At 39.5% G+C, this 17,907-nt stretch overlaps 1 protein-coding gene across 6 annotated transcripts in view; it reads right to left on the reverse strand.

Moving 5' to 3' along the window:
- Positions 1-10,732: 10,732 nt before the first annotated feature.
- LOC149323875 (V-type proton ATPase subunit S1-like protein) overlaps positions 10,733-17,907 on the reverse strand; it is a 33,892-nt gene continuing 26,717 nt past the window's right edge. For 5 of the 6 annotated variants that reach the window (XM_089493666.1, XM_089493674.1, XM_089493681.1 and 2 more), the window contains 3 exons: positions 16,188-16,431; positions 12,303-12,383; positions 10,733-11,980 (listed from right to left, as the gene is read on the reverse strand). In XM_089493666.1, the coding sequence (XP_089349792.1) occupies positions 11,678-11,980; positions 12,303-12,383; positions 16,188-16,431 (628 nt within the window). In that variant the 3' untranslated portion in view covers positions 10,733-11,677. The remainder of the gene's footprint in view (positions 11,981-12,302; positions 12,384-16,187; positions 16,432-17,907) is intronic. The other variant, XM_089493703.1, reaches the window with a different exon arrangement.

The following is a 17,907-nucleotide window of genomic DNA, read 5'->3' on the forward strand; positions in this document are numbered from 1 at the left end:
CTTTCACTCACATTCCCCTGTTAGGTCAAGTGTGGGTCATGTGTGGAATTCCTTCCTGAGATCAAGCGGGAAGGACGGGACAATGACGCCCTGTCCCATATGTGATACTCTCCATAGCAAGCTGTATTCTTCTTAGAACACAAAACTGGTGCTTCTTAGTTCTGCTTTTCTTGTAATTTGTTTCTATCAATTTCTTCCCACCACTACCACTATTAACACACTCTCTATGCTTAAAGTGTTGGACAAGAATTTGGTAGACCCAGTTTACTGAGTGGCTATGCCTCTCAGTTTGACCTACTTGGCAGGGCTGTTATGAGGATAAAGGAGGAGAGTCTTGTCTGCTCTCTTGAGCTCATTACAGGATGTAAACAATAAAAAACTGTATATGTATAAAACTTCCCCTCTGACATATAGGCAAGGCCATTAATAATGCAGTCACGGAATCTAGGCAGTTATAATTTGCAGTTATAATTACATTTTGGAATCCCTTCCACCTCCAGATGTTCAGCAAAAAATGAAGGAAGAGTCTGATGGAGTTCAATTGCTTTGAGTCCAATCAGGCTTTCTTACTTCTTCCTGCCGTAAATAATTATGAAAAACCTGATTTACAGATAACAGATGCATTGTGTTAGGGGGGAAATGTAGCATGGCCCACAGCCAAAGGAACTATTATTCTTACCTGAAGTAGTATTATGTCTTCATCTCTTTGTGTTTCTGGATTTCAGCAAGAAGTCACATCCTCCTGAACTCAAAAAATGTGTGCGGCAGAACTTTCAAGCACCTGCAGGAATAGAGGGTAGCTGTCTATTGTTTGCAGACACTTGGTCTGTTATTAATTGAAAGTCTGAATATACAGTGTAGGATGCTGAATGGATCAGCCTTGAGAGGTAAAGAAGTTTAATGGAAGAAGAGACGCTGTACTGCTTTAAGATCATATATTGTTTTGTTTTTCATCTAGTATTTCAGCAGATATTTATTGACCTTGCAGGTGGCAGCATACCAGCTGCTGTTTAAGCTTTGCATGTTGACACATGCATCATCCTACACAGTCGTCTTTGCAGATTCCCATCAAATCTGCAATAAAGAAAAATTAAAGCTAGTCCAGATTCCTGTTGCTTTTCATTTCCTTGCACAAGGGGGTACCTAACTCCGCTGCACCCCACCTTTCCAGAAATCATTTTTCAAAATAATCCAAATGTATTCTTGGAGGAATGGGGGCATTTTTGCACATCTTTGGGATCCCCTGGGCCAGTTTAATTCCAGGAGAGGCCTTTTTTCAGCACCAGGAGATGAACCAGAAGTCACATCTTGTTCACTTTCTGTTTTCAATTTTTATTTGCTTTTGGCCCTAAGAATCACAAAAATGGCCCTGTGATACATAATCTGCACTTTGCTCACCTGATTCAAACAAAAACAAATGAATGCCTTCTCAAACAGTATAACCAATTGTGTTTTAAAAACTGAAGATAAAATTTAACTTTTGAGATTATTAATATCATGTAATTTCACTTTCTGTAAGTGTTGGGAAACATAGCTTTATACACTGTGATCTTTCCTGAGCATATTATATGGAGCAAAGTATTTATTTCAGAAAACATGGCAATTTAGAAACAGAGAACTATAATTTCATCAATCGGTCTCTCCATTGTTCACACACATTTGCACACATGTGCGTGTGCACACACAGATTACATCAGTTTTCCTACATTCCAATCATGAGACTCATCCAGCAGGTTTCAGTAATGCCTATTATATCATATTTGCTTTGTTGTGCTAGGAGTTCGAGTTCATCTTGCTTATTCCTCATGCTCTGTGCATTAGTGTAGAGACATCTTAAAGCATGGGTCCCCCCTACTTGCTGCCTGTGCAAGGTTTTGTTTTTTTCTTTCACTTTTGGGTCCTTGCACTGTTTGTCTTGTTCCTTCAATGACAGTTTGACTGTTTTCTCCAGCCCTTTTGTTTTCCAGAATACTGTCTCCCTCCCCCATAAAACTCAGTTTAAAGCCCTCCTGATCAAATTTTTGAGACTATTGGCAAAAATGTATTTGCCAACTGGCATGAGATGCAAACCATCTCTTGCCAGAAGTCCCTCCTCATGGAACCCCAGACCATGATCCAAAAATCCAAATCATTTCTCGCGGCACCATCTGCGGAGCCAGTTAGTCACCTCTGCTATTTTCCTCTCCCTTCCTGGACCATGCCCTTCAACTGGGAGAAGAGATGAGATGACAACCTGTGCATCCATCTCTTTCAACTTCCTACTCAAAGCCTCATAATCCCTTATGCTATTCTGAAGGCTGTGCCTTGCAGAATCATTGGTTCCCACATAAACCAAAAGAAAGGGGTAATGGTCACTAGGCTTGACAAGTTTTATCAGCCTCTCTGTCACATCACAGATCTTTGCCCCAGGGAGACAGCACACCTTCTGAGACATCTTGTCAGGCCCACAAACCACTGGTTCAGTACCTCTCAGTAAGTTTCATGGTTCAGTTAGAACCTGGATCTCCCATATCCGAGCTCAAAGATTGATTGATTGATTGATTGATTGGATTTATATCCCACCTTTCTCCCAGAATGGGATTCAAGGTGGCTGATTTTGAGCCCATGAGAGGCATCTCAAAAAGAAAAACTGGGAGTGAATAGGAAATGACTTCCACTCACTTATTGTTTAAAAAAGGCCTCCCTTGTGCCTAAAATGATCTGAGGGCTTAAACTATACTCAAAATGCTCCCCATACCCCCTAGTTTCCCATTTTGAGAGAAAAGTAGGATATAAAACACCTTAATAAATAAATAAATAATAAAAGAAAATAGTTTAGGGGCTTTTAGAGACAAAACAAGTAAGAATTTTTTTTGTGTGTGTGCAAGGGAATGGCCCTCCAAAGTCTCCTGAGAGACTAATGTGGTCCCCTAACCTACAGTTGCCCAGTGTTGAGGCAGGAGGAGGCATATCCAGCCTGTGTCCTTTTCCCCTTTTTAGTGAGGGTATTGAGGGTTTATGAAGCTCAAGGCAGTGAATAATTTCTGTTGCTTTATCAAGCGAAGCATTGTAAAAATGCAATCTTCCTCTAATTCTTTCTCAGGTGGCACCCACATAGTAATCTGCTGGGATCTCTGCTAGTTAGAAAGAAGGAAGATTCTCATCGATGCAGATGCAATTCCAGGCTGACACAATTAGAGCTGTTTTCTTTCCTCCCATCCGTTTGGTAAGTATTGTGCTGTCTCTGGATGACAAGGTGCTTCAAGGCATCCCTGACCTGACCTCCCTCCTTCTGAAGAAAGACGCCTGAGGCTCACGGTAGCTCCCTTGACTTCTTTCCTGCATCTTGTGAAAAGAGAATGGGAAATTACAACACTGCGGAAAGGGCAAAAGTTGACCCAGTAGAAAGAGACAGGATGAGAAGAGAATTGCCAGCTGTGCACTCTTGCTTCTTAGCCTAAGATCACTCCTGCTCAGAAGGAAAATGAGAAGGGAAGCCAGAGGAAAAAGAAAAATAAAGGAAAAGGGGGGGGGGGGGAGGTTTTGTGTTCCATATAATAATTGCTTTGCTTTAATAGCAGGGTTGACAAAGGTGGAAACATTATGCCAGAATGCTCAAAATATCATTGCCGGGGGCACACAATGTCACATTAGAATTGCACAGTAGAAATCAATAAATGGAACAGTCTCACATTTTAGCTGGGTTTTATGATTCCGAAAGAGACAAAGAAACAACTCACAAATTAATCTACTAGAAGCTAATTAAGGTTGTTGCTCCAGGCTCATCCAACCCCAAAAACATTATCTTTCCTCTAAACTTGAGAGCAACTTGTCTTTGTCTGGTAAGTGGAGGGTATGAGAGAAAGAAATTATTGTCATATCAAGTGCAATGGACTAGCTCTAGGGGAAGGGTGTTTCCCCTGTGAGTGTCTATCAGAAATTGATTCAGCTCTACCAGTGGTAGATTGCATTTCTAGCCTCTTTGTTCAATTTTATTTCATCCTCATCCATTCTCAGCCTCTTCTGGGGAATAGTGCATTAGCTTTCTCTTACATTACTTCACTGACTGCCTGCTTTATTTTATTGAATTCTATCATGTATTATTATGTATTATCTTATGTGTATTATTCCGTTTATTTTTTCTATTTTTACTGATTGTATGTACAGCGCTGTGCAAATCTACAGCGCTATATAAATAAAGCATAATAATAATAATAACAGTAATAATAACTGACTCCACTTCCTAAGCCAGATCTAAATGCTGCTGCTATGAATAAAATGAATCACATTAGCTTAGCTTACCTCAGCTCTGTATCTGAAGTAAGACACATTAAAATATTTCCTGAACTATTAAATTAGTCATTTCCTAACATAATGTAGGCCAGCGTAATGTATAATCTATGGACATATTTCTAACATTCAGCCATACCATAAGATTAATAGGAAAAAACAATTTGTCATATGTGATTTTTTTACTACATTATCACATATTATAAGCTGCAAATATCTCTAAAAGTGAAGATTAATTCACTCTGCTTTTGCAAGAGAGTGAAGAAACAAACTGATTTACTGTTACTATGCCCAAATTGTTTTACTCATGGTACATCTTTACTAAGCAAATAAGTTTTCATTATTCTGCAGATGGGATATTTTAATATACCAGAATCACATTTCATGGCAGAATTCACACAGAACTAGATCTACAGGTAGCCATTTTATGACATTGTTACTTAGAAACAATATCTGGCCGATGTGCCAAAGAAAGGACTACTCAAATATTGTCCTAAAAAATCTATCACAATTTGTGGTTGAGATACTTGTGTGCCAAATACCATGTAATGTTTTGGGACAAAAAAAAGTTCTTTACCATTTTGTGGTTGAAATTTGATGCAGTAATGTTAATATCAGTGTTCAGATGAGAAACAGCACATCCCACTGTTCAAAAGGTAGGACAGCAAGTGCACACCCTTAATCCTGCTTTGGAAGGACTAAGTGATGATACATATGTTGTGATAGGCAAAAATGGAAGGAACTGTGCAGACAACCACAAGTCATTTCACACAGAGGAACAGACACATCATTCAGAAATGTCCAGAGCCAAAGAACTATGCAAAAATAGAAACCTATGAAAATTCCCCACAGCATTCTTCATCAAATAAGCCATTTAATAAGCAGAAAGGCATGTCTTATATATAGGAGATGGAACAAGAGAAACCCTACCAAAACTAAAGCGTCTATAAGTCTTGGAGGAACTATGGTATCTGGGCTCACAGCCCTGTCATTTCAAAATAACAATGAACCTGAAGAGTTTTTGTGTGCTCACAAGGTACTTAAAGTTTGGCAACAGGGTAACAGGACTAAGGTGCAGCATGACTGATAAATTGGGGTAAAGGCAGATTGTGTTTGCTGAACAGCTTCAAAAAATTGGTACGCACTAGGAATGGATCTAATTGCTGATAACCAACTGGTTGAGTTCAGAGATAAACACCTTCTTCCAGAGAAGAATTACATTTTTAAAATAATTAAAATGTAGAATAAAATGCTGTGGTATTATGTGATGTTAAAACATCAGAAGGCATTTACATTTAACAGAAGACATTTACCCAGGCAGCTTCATACACAACAGGAAGGCCAGCTTGGTTTTACTATACTGTGATAACAACTATAGTTGAACCATATTTCCACACTGGATGATGCATGGTGGGAGACAATTTTTTTCACCAGCTTAGAACCAGCAGAAGGTCTGCTAACCAAAGACCTAATGGGCATTGGTACCATATCACAAGATAAGGCATACATATACAATTATTTCTGCAATAGGACAGTGGACAAAAATAACTGAACATGATGAATGATGCACTAAATTTGCTTACAAGAACTACTGCACCATCCAAGCAGCATGTCCTTGTTTTCTGTAGAGTGGCTAGAGAATTGCCCTTCACTTTGAGACATTTCCTTCATCAGAGGTTATTTTATTATTGGGGCAATGAAGTACTGTATACTAACATACCTGTCTTCCTACAAACAGATAAAAACAGCTGTTTTCTTTCAGAGTTTATGTCCCATTTGTAATTTTTTTTTGGGGGGGGGGGTCGGTCAGGACAAGCTTTATTTTGTATTCAGTGACAATATTCTTAGGAAACATAAATTATGATGCTTACCTTTCTGGGTAAAAAAACAGAACTGTCAGCTACTCAAAACAAACGTTCTGCTTCATGTGAACATGTATTTTCTCACGCTGGGTATTCTTCTTCACTTTACTATGAAGTAAAATGTGTGGTGTAAAATGAAGAAGAATACCCAGTGTGAGAAAATACATGTTAACATGAAGCAGAATGTCTGTTTTGTCCCATGAAATACACTGGAATTCTCACAAAGTCAGAAAATACCAGATATCTCAGTCAATACGTGGGTTGAGTTTTAGTTTTTCATGCACATCGCTTCTCGCCCTGTTGGCTAAGTTCAAGCGTAGTATGCACATCTGGTGATGTACATGTGAGTGTGAGAAGTGTGTAATTTCAGTGGCTGATACAAAGGTTTTTTTTGCTGTGAAACTGATAATACTGAAACTTTCTCAATTACGAAGTTTTACAAATGGCCACTAGGTGTCTCTCCTGCACTGTGTAAACAGTCTTGTTTACAGCAGTGGCTGTGCTGGGTTGGATTATTGTTCTGCCCACCTGCATTTGTGCTTATGATTGTAAAATTGTCAGAATGCTGCCTGTTGTTGTCTCTCCATCAGACCACCACCAATGTGAAACTATACACATCTGTCATGCCTTATAAATAACTCAAGCATTGCATTCCAATTATTTCCACATAAATTCCCATATAGCCATGTTACATAATGCACTAAGAAGATTTAAAGCAAAACATGTTTGGCTTTCATCAGCCATTTCTATCGTAGGCAATTTTGGCCATAAAAAGTTCATTATCGCCGTCTCAAGTTAGAGCAGACTTTTATCTCTCCAATACTAACTCAATGACCCTGAACAGATGATTGTCACCAATATCTTACATCACCTTAGTTAGGAATGTGTAACTAACTAACATCTCCTGGCCCAATCCCCCAAACCTACCTTAAAAGCCAGCAGGTACACCAAGGTCTGTTCATCTGGCAATTGACATGCAGGTGCATGATTTTCCAAAACAAACAAACAAACATAAAGTGAGGCTGAAACCATCAGTAGTAGGTTCCGTATCACAATTCCCGGGCACAGCTTCACTCTCTAGCAGGAGTGGACTGGGAACATCTTTCTTCTGGATCCAGATTGCCATTGCTCAGTGTTGACCGCTGTCTGTGAAATCAGCTTTGGAAGGGCATTTGCAACCATAGCAATACTGCCACCATCATGAATACATTGTATAACTGAATCTGTACCTCCAGGCTACCAATCCATAACTGCACTATAGGATGCCAACCTACATTTTTAACTGCCTGTCACAGAGAAGCCATACAGTCATAAGTTTCCAAGACAGATGATCACATGTTAAAGGACAACATATCTTGTCTGTTAAACATATATAGGAACCCTCCACCTACAAATGGCTACCAAGAAGAGATTTCTTTTTTCTCATTACTACTGTGATCGTTACCGTTGTCGTCATTGTCGTCATCATCATCATCATCATCATCATCACCATCAGTTCTTATACAACACCACAAAAAACAGAGCTTGGAAAGATGCTTTTTGGACTGTAACACCCAGAATCCCCTAATCAGCATGTCCAGTGCCCTTACTGGCTGGCGATTCTTAGAGCTATAGTTCAAAAAAGTACTTTCTCTGACATGCAACCAAAGATAACTGAGAAGTGTAGGTTTCTATTTTTCCTTTCACATCTGTTCAGATTTTTGCATGTATTTTTGTGGTTCACTCCAATATTGGTCCTACATTGCCTTGTTGAATTCCACTCATCACGCTACAGATCCAGTGTTACAGATTAGCATTGCTGGACATCTGCCACAGCTCACTTGCACTTGCCAATCACAAGCTCTCTGCTCTTCCTTGTTGTTCCCAGTAAACTGACACAATCCAGCTGAAAGTATACCTTACATAGTTATAACAGATCCATACCACTGTAATTGCCATTGCTCCATCCTATTGAATTCTGGTATTTGGAGTTTGGTGAAGCACTTAAGAATTATCTGTTCAGGAGCTCTAATGTAATAGTTGTTCAGGATAGTACAACAGTAAAAGTGATAGTTCTCATTCAATCACTTTTACACTGGGAGATAGAACCACTATGGACTGACCTCAACCATTGAGCTGCTGTAGTCACAGCCACAGTAGCAGGGTAGGAATAGTTGTTTGTTGGTGTTGTTTACAACAGTCGCTAGCATGGCCAATGGCTGGGGGGGAGGGGCAGTGAGAATTTTAGACCAAAAAATAACTTGTTCTAAACTCTGCCACAAGGATGCAAGTCCCAAGCTAATACGTTTGAAATGGCCCTTGTTATCGAGCCAGTTATTTCTACTTCCTGTATCTAATGAATTTAGCTGCTGCCAACTGGGCATGTGCCTTCATCAACCATGTAAGGCCAAGGCTGCAGTGCTACATTTTATATATATGAATGAGGCATAACCCCACTGGATTGAGTGGAGTTTTGTTCTGAGTAAGGGTGCTTGGAATGATAGCATCATTTATTTATGATGAATGCCATCAGTGGATTCAAAAGAAACCTGCAGCCAGTTCCATGGGCCACCTGAGCCAGATTGCATACCATTTTTGAAACTCAGAGAGTGTTCAGAAGCAATTTGTGACATGAGACAAATTTGTTTCTGTTCCAGGAGAGACAGTTTTTACAACTCCCACTGGGAACACATTAGCCCTTGAGTGCACTTAGAATACTTCCTTTGCACTTAGAATACAGCCTTTGTAAAGAACAAGACAGCTAATTATGAAAGGATGGTTTTAAAAAAAAGCATAGGCAGAATGAAGTGTAGAGTGTAGAAATAAAAAACAGTAGCAAAGAAATCCAGATTGTTTGCCCTCAAAAAGCTATTTGCCTAAAATGGGTTACTTTCACAAATTTGTGTTGAACTCCTGTGTTGATACGTTAATTTATGAACAGAAACAAGACAACTGACAGAAATTGTTCAGGGATTTTTTTAATAGGAACCTTGGGTAACAAAAAAGTTTTTAAAAAGCCATCTGTGGCCTTCCAGAATTCTGTTCCCCTATATTGTTTTAATCACAATGCTTTTTAGTGGCTGCTAAAGGAAAGTACCCCAATGGCAAAAAGAATATGTTTCTGTGTGTTTGTCCCATACTCTTTTGGAGTTTCATAATGAAAACTCTACATTGGTAACCATTGATCAATTATGGCTATAAAATTCTGTACCTCATCACCTTATATTGGCTGGCATAAAAAATTCATTTGCAAATTGGGTTGTAAAGAAAATGTAACAGTAAGTGACTGAATACTTTTTAAGAATGTAAGAGCAGCCTTCCTGAATCAGATCTTAGACTTATCTAGTCCAATATTTTATTCACACAGTGGCCAGTCACTTGCCCATTATGAAGCCTAAAAGTAGAGCATGTACACATGATGATATTCTGCTAATTCTCCCCAGGAACTAGTAAAGACAGACATATTGCTTCTAGTACTGTAGGGGATATACAGCCATCATGACTAGTAGACTGAAAGACCCATCCTCCATCAATGTCCAGTCCCAATTTAAAGTTGCCCATCTTGCTGCCATAATGTATCTTATGCAAGATTGTTCCACAGTTTAATGAAGTGGTGTGTGAAGAAGTGATTCTATATTATTCCTAAATCTTCCACTGATCCACTAAGGTGGATGGATCTGGGCCCCAGTATTGTGGAGAAGGAGACTACTGCCTATTAGCATACGGTGCATACTTATAGGGCAGGGGTGGTCAAAGTATAGCCTATGGGCTACACATGGCCCCTGAAGCCCCCCACCAGTCCCTCCCAAATTCCTATCCATTTAAAAAAAGACAATCTGGCAATTTTTGCCCCAAACTCCATGCAGAAAACTCCCCAAACACATTAAAGTAACAAGAATATCCATATTCAACCCCCACAGATATCTTAGGACCCCATACTACTCCCATAATAACTTCATTTTTCTCTGCAGTCACTCTTAAAATGGCATCAGAACATCAATTCCTATTGCTATTTTGAGTGTAGCCACAGAAGAAAATGGAAGTATTTGGTCTTGCTCAGGATGGATGTATCCCAGGAAGAAGGTTGAGGATGACTGGCCCCTAACTGCCCACCCTTATCTTATGTCCTATTATAACTCCCTTTTATTGCTCCAAACATTCTCACCTTTTCCTCATGGCAAAGTTGCTCTAGGCCCTCGAATATTCATCCTTTTCTGCACCTTTTTTAATATATATATTTTATACTGACTACTGTGTACATAATAATATCCTAGGAGGACCATGTTATGGGTCTACTTTTGCGTAAATATTCCAATTAAAATTGCACCCATGGTAGCATTCTACCCATCACTGGAATAAAGAAAGACTTTCCATATGTGAACTATTTATACTCAATAAGAGCCCTCTTGCCTTTGAAAGATGTGTTTATTCAGTTCTTTCAAAGGCTTCATTATTGAAAGTGATTTGCAGAGGTTTGTAAATTAGTGGCAAAGACAAGGGCTTTTCTTTTGCAGCAACATGGACAATCTTCATGACACTAATTTCTTCCTCCCCACTTAGATCTCGCATTCTTTTACCTTGTACTCAGTGACAAATTTAGGAAATTAATGCCAAGAGACTGGTATCCTTTGATCATTTATCAGAGAAGCCGTGTAGTAAAAAACATTTAGCTAAATATTAGAAGAACGGAACATCAAAAAGAAAGTGCTCATAACTTCATTGAAATACAACAGAAGTGAGAAAATTGCTCAGCGCTGAGGGCACCCTTAGAAAAGCATTACAAGATAAAGAGATCCACAGCAAATCTGCATAACATATTGAGATGTTAACTGACACAATTTGCATATCTTAAGACATACACCAGTTGCTTTTTGGCCAACAGACTGCATTTCTGCCATGCAAACAGATATGATGACAGGGATGTTTACACATCATTTTGCAGCTGATTAGGAACGAACACAAGAGATTTCTACTGTCATTTTTTTATGTACAACTGGTTTATTCTTTCCAATGACTGGTGGTTTTCCAGCAGCATAAAATCATTGTTCTATCAGCCTTGCTAAGTAACCTTAAGCACCAGCTGTGGTTCAGTCCTCCAGTGTCATTACAACAACAAAAAGATCATAGATTTGAGTGGGCAACATTTGAAGAATCTTGTCCCAAATTTCACTTTTGTGGTACATCTTTGGTTGCGGCATTTTACTTTCATTTTGGAAGGAGCTTTTCAATTCCAATAGATCCCATCCTCCAAGATAAACGTTTTGGGCAATGTTACCATGCAGTATTCTCTGTCTGAAGCAGATGACCATGAGGCAATCATCTCCTCTTGCCTTTCATGTTGGCTATAAATGATGCCCTTTTGATTTGCTTTTGGGCTCTCTGAGAAATTAGGACACACTGTTGTAGCACTTCCATATTTCTCTCACAGTCATGATGACTAGAAATCTTTTTAATTTATTTATTTAAATCAAAGTTGAGATACTCAAAATTCTAACATGAGCCCATAGGATGCAGAAATTCCCCAGCAGCAGTCTGTTTGCCTAATCGTGGAAAAACAAAGACAATAGCTAAATATAAATTTTAGAATACTGTTGGCTTCTAAGTTCATAGACTTCCATTCCATTATTTCTCAGGGGTTCCTTTTCATCCACTGTATCAATATCTTTCATCTGTGGGAAATAAGCAGGAGAAGCTTTGCATTCATAATGCCTATCAAGAGACTTCAAGTGTATCAGCATATGGAGAGCATAGGCCAAGACAAGAAGCAAGATCAGAGACATCACCAAGCCCATCAGGATTGCAGGTGGGAAGAGAGAGGCACAGTCTTTCGCATAAGCAAACTGCCCATCTTCAATGTTAAATCCTTGAATCTGGTAAGACAATAAAAAAGGAGGGTTAATTAAAACAATCTCCCACTCCTGGCTAAAAGCACTTTATTATTTTTGTCCCCAAGGCTAATCAAGAAGTTTTTTTTTAACCTCAATAACTGTAAGTCATTTTTCTGACTTTTTAGCTATTTGTGTTTTATTGTTGTATGCTGTCAAGGAAAACTATTATGCAGGGGTGGGGAATGTGTGGCCTTTTGAATATTGTTGATTTACAAGTCCCATCATCCTTCACCATTTACTATGCTGCTCATGGTTGATAGGGGTTGAAGAGTCCAATAACATCTGGATGGCCACACACCATTACCTTAATAAATTGATTTGGTGGAAGAAGCATTTTGCAGTCAGCCCTCTGTATCCACAGATTCTTTATCCATGGATTCAAGCACTAAAAATAAAATTTTAAAGTATAAACTCCAAATAGCAAACCTTGATTTTGTCATCTTATATAAGGGAAACCATTTTATTATGCCATTGTATTTAATGGGACATAAGCATCCACAGATTTTGGTATCCATGGGGGTTCCTGGAACCAAACTCTAACGGGTCCACTGTACTCAAGTTCAGGGGAAGCTGTCCAGCACTGGTTGGGTATTCTCAGAGTTGTGGTCCACAAAATTAATTTTCCAACCTCTATTTTTTAAGTAGAGACAGACTAGTGCAAAACTGATTGGCAGTACATTCTAAGAGCTGCTGAAATCCATTAACTCCAAGCTCCTAATGCTTAACTTCAATACAGGGGTAAGCAGTATAGTTCTGAGTTCTTGTGTGTGTGTATGTCTTGACATCGCCTGTCAACTTATGATGACCTCATGACTTTCTTAGGGTTTTCATAGGCAAGAAATAGTCAGAGGTGGTTTTGGCAGATCCTTCCTCTGAAATTTATCCTATAACCCCTGGTATTCATTGGCAGTCTCCCATCCAAGTGCTAACCAGGGCTGAACCTGGTTAGCATCCAATATCAGACAGCATCTGTTGCCTTTAGGATATCTGGGTGGTCTGAGGTCTTATCCATTTCCATTTTTAATCATTGCTGAAGAAGAACTCTTCTCCAACAGAATTAACAGCAGTTTCCAGGGCATTTAATATGTGGTGATAGCAGTGTGAAAGAGATGGATAAAATAAGACAGATCAAGATCCCCTTCAACACTGAAGGAGCCACTGAAAAGAGAAGGGAAAGGGAAAGAGAACCATAGCAAGAAGCTACTAAGTAAGGGAAATAGGTGATGACATCTATGGGCACAGGACAAAGAGAGAACCAGGGCATGACTGACATAAAAAACTCTTGGAAGGAAATGCCTTTCCAAATCTTTTGAATTAGGAGATAGAAACCTCATACATCTATATTAAAGTTCTTTGAGATCTTTTTTATTAAAAAAAAAAAAAAATCACAAATTGAGTAGGTCCTGGAGTGAGAAACTTTTAGCCTTCTAGATGTTTTTGGACTAAAACTCCACAAACCCCTTTTCATTCATCATTGTGGTCACAGCTTCTGGGAGGTGAACTCCAGAACAACCTAAGCATTTCCCAGTCCTCCTATCTCAAACTATATACTGTATAGGTGTTAGGAGAAAACTGTTCTTAAGTAGATTTCTCATCTCCCTGTACCTCCTGTGTGCTGATTCCCCTGTTCTGAAAGAAATACCACCCCTGGGTCTATGAAATCATCCTTCATGTCTAGGATGTATCTACAGTGTAGAAATAATGCAGTTTTACACATTTTAAGAGCTGTTAGATCCATCCTACTGAATACTAAAATTTGTAGATTTCTAAGGTCTTTCATTTTTCTCTGACAAAGAGTGCTGCTGCCTCACAAAACTACAAATCCCAGGAGTCTGTAGGATGGATGAGACTGCTATTTATCTGAGAGGGACAGTACCAGATAACCAGATGTTTCATACCAATGAACTGTAAAATGGCTCTTGCATTAAACATGGAAAGAATATGAGCCACCCGAGAAAAGGAGACATTCCTATGGGAAGAAAGTTCTTATGGGGCAAAAGCTTGGAGAAGGGAACTGACACCCTAGGCCAGTGGCTCCCAGACTTTTGTCCTGCAGGTGTTTTGGATCTCTGCACCCCGAAGCTCCAGCCACCTTGGATGTAAAAGACATATACAGCTAATTAGAATCTTAACAATAGATCGCATAACAATGAAACATATTAAAGACATAGGCCTGTTACAGACTGCCAAAATAAAGCTGCTTCGGGTCTCTTTGGAGGTATGCTATTTAAACGATGCATGTGTCCTAAGAGTCCGGAGGTCGCACCAAAGCCACACTCCATTCCTAAGCACTGCAGTGCAGCTTTGGTGCAGCTTCTGGATTCTTAGTATGCATGCATCATTTAAACAGCATACCTCCAAAGAGACCTGAAGCAGCTTTATTTTGGCAGTCTGTAACAGGCCATAGATGGCTTAACTCAGTGCTTCTCAAATAGTGGGGCGGGCCCCCCAGGGGGGGCGCGAGGCTCCATAAAGAGGGGCATTTTATAGACAAATGATACTATTTACAGTCGCGGGGGGAGGAGCGTGAAATGTTTTCTTCTTCCTAGGGGGGGCATGACAGAAAATAATTGAGAAGCACTGGCTTAACTGAACCTTGACAGGTGGCCAGTCCCAAAACCAAGCCATATATGTGAAGTTAGTCAGCTGTACACATCTTGAATATATGTTATTCTTATGCAACTAATTGTTTTGTTTTGTTTTGCCGAGATTCCAGAAGCCTCCAGTATAGATGAATAAAAACCTCAAGATAGAACTTGCATCTATTACAAATCACAGCTACACATTCCAACTGCAACTTCAAACAAATGGGGAGTGTTTGTTCAAGAAGGATTTAGCCTTCTTGGCTAAATTGTCTGCTTTGTAGTGAGCAGTTCCCCTCTCCTTCCTACTTTCTTTATCCTCCTAAGGAGATAAGAGTCAGTAGCAAGTATTATAGCCTCTCCTTAGCTGCCCTCATCAAGTGACCCAAGAGTGTTCTTGACCCTGAACTGCAGAGGGTGAAACATCCACAGAGTGGCCCTAACCACTTAAACCAATGAAATAAAGGGGAAAGCTCAACATTTTAAATATATATATATATATATATATATATATATATATATATATATGCATTTTCCCCTCAAAACAACATCGTATATCTATTTTCTCTTCCTCTTACAACAGCATGTGCTTTAAAAATGAGCACTTTCTCATGCATTACACAACATGCAAGCAGTCAACAATGATGATGCCACATCAAACATTTCCCTACCTAGATATTTCAGTAAGGAAAACTATATGTGAAGGTCCATATAGCACAATGTCTACTGTCAGTCTAAGACATCTTGGTCATGTTTTGTTGTTTGTTTTTGTGTACTTTCAAGTCATTTATGATGTCTTACTTTGACTTCTGACTTTGCCTCTGACTTAAGGCAAACTTATTACAGGTTTTCATGGTAAGATTTGTTCATAGGGAGTTTGCCATTGTCTCTGAAGTTGAGAGAGTGAGATACAGTATGCCCCACAGCACCCAGTAGGTTTCCATGAGCGAGTAAAGATTCAAACCCTGGTCTCCTAGAGTACTAGTCCAACACACAAACCATTAAACTACATGTTTACACATGGGCATGTTTAATAGGAAGTAAAACCTATCAAACTCAATATGACATGTGTCTGTGTAATGATGTTTTGAATTATGCTAAGTACAAAAACTACTGAAGACTTAGTGGTTATTTTTGGTTTTTATCCTAATGGTAACTGGATTATAATTAGAGTAGGGTTAATTTGATACATGGTCCTACATGAAGATTTTGGGCGGGAAATACCGATGCACTTATTTGTCCCACATGCCAGACTGATGAGAGTTATCAACAAATATGCTTTACAACAAGCAAAGTAAGTTTACCCTGCAAACAGATACATCAACCCTGAAATGAAATTATGGTTACAATTTGAAGCACAGTTATTAGGGACCCCAACTGAACACAGCAAGAATTACTTCCAAGCAAACATGCTTGGAACTGCACAGCACATAGTACAACAAGCAATGTGAGACTGTCTTTTTGGTTCAAATCCTACTTCTTTACTTCTACCTGGAAATCCTGACAATCTGCTTTCCACAGGGGATAAAGCTTTCTCACTGCTAATGCCCCCAGAGCTGTCTGTCTAGGTACTTGCTACTTTTCATTAAATGTTTGCCACACATTACCTGAAAGTCAATAAAAGTAACTTCCCAGAGCTTGGCTGCATCAGTGGCAGAGCTGGGTGTCAGGAGTGCATCATATCTCTGCAAGCTGCTAACATGTTCACAGTGATAGGAGTAAATGGCTGGAGCATGGATTCGTGTTGCGTTGAAAGTGGCTTGTACAGAGTGGTTGTAAACAAGCTGGATTCGGTGCAAGGTGAACCAATTCTGAATAGACAGCTTGTAATAACTGTTTGTCAGTAAGAATCTAGAAAAGGGGGGAAAATCAGTAAAAGAAAAGAAATATTTTAACAACTCCAATAAATCTTACCACACCACCCCAGCTTTATTTTATTTTTTATGAAGCTGACATACTAAATCTATTTTACTACTGCATGTCATTTCTTTGTTAAATGAATAAGCAACTCTTTCATCCTTGCCCCTTCCATTAATTCTGAAGAACAGTCCTTGGCAAATAGCTACAAAGTTCAAGATAATAGCAAAGAAGGAAGAAGTAAGAAGATGTTGTATTTATATTTGTAAGTCCCCTTATCAAACCACTGTGTCTATCCTGATGACTAAGTAACACTGAGAATGTGCTTTGAAAACCAGAGCTGGGAAAAGTTACCTTTTGGGGTGTCAAGTTACAGAATTTCCTGATCAGCATGAGGATTCTAGAGGGGTTGAAGTTCCAACCAGTAACTTTTCCAAACTCTGAAAATTACTCACAGAAGTAGAAAGCTAGAAAGAAAAGGATTAGCTTCACTAAGGCGGGTTACAAACGGCCCTCAAGGGGCCATTTTCCCACCTCTGCCATTCACTGCGTAGGGAAGCCCCAGCGGCCAGACCGCGAGGCTTCCCCGCGCAGCAAAAAAGGAGCACCGACATGGCGCTCCTTTTCGAAACGCGGAAGTGGTGCCGCGAGGGGTAGAGCGCGCCCTCACGGCATCACTTCCGCCGTGACACATCTGGATGCACAGCGTCCAAGACGTCAAAATGGCAGCACCCATGTGGATGGGCGCCGCCATTTATGACGCGTTCCGCGCGTACTGAGAGGAAGGACCGTGAGGAAAGTAAGAACCTTCCTAACCCTAATACGGCCCTTCCTAACCCTAGTACGCGCAGAGCGTGTACTTTATGGCGGTTTGTAACCCACCTAAATTTTCATCTTCGGCACTATGCCCATTCTATATGGGGGAAACTGTTGGCTTTTCTTTTTACTTTTTTGAGGGGAGAGGGGATAGCTAGTGTAATATACTGGTAAAAATGTTTTGACTCAGACCTTGGAGGCTTGGCTTCATTTTCCTCTTCCACCTTGTATGTTCCATGGGCCCAATTTCCACCTTCTAGTCTAACCTAATTCTCTGAATTGATTTAAATAAAACAGGGGAGGGTGTGTGTGTGTGTGTGTGTGTGTGTGTATGCAGCATCAAACTATGTTAAAAAATAAATTGTGTGATCAGATGTATTTATGGATCCAAATCAAATGCCTTAATAACTGTGAAATAAAACTACTGAAAAGTTGCTCATAGCAACTTTTTGCTTCTCCATTCAGTGATCAGTCTTTAAAACAACTGAGAACCCCAAAATTGGCAAAGAGATGTGGTATCACCTTTTTTGTCGTTGTTATTAAATTTCTATCAAATGTTAGTGGAAAGTACCATTCATTTCAATAGGCAAGGGGCAGGGATATAGTTAACTTTCCAGAGGAAATGAATGGGTATTGATTTTCCCCTGGATGTTT

Source organism: Sceloporus occidentalis, unplaced genomic scaffold, assembly GCF_023333645.1.
Source record: "Sceloporus occidentalis isolate IW3139 unplaced genomic scaffold, rSceOcc1.0.p SCAF_1, whole genome shotgun sequence".
Classification (NCBI taxonomy): Eukaryota; Metazoa; Chordata; class Lepidosauria; order Squamata; family Phrynosomatidae; genus Sceloporus; species Sceloporus occidentalis.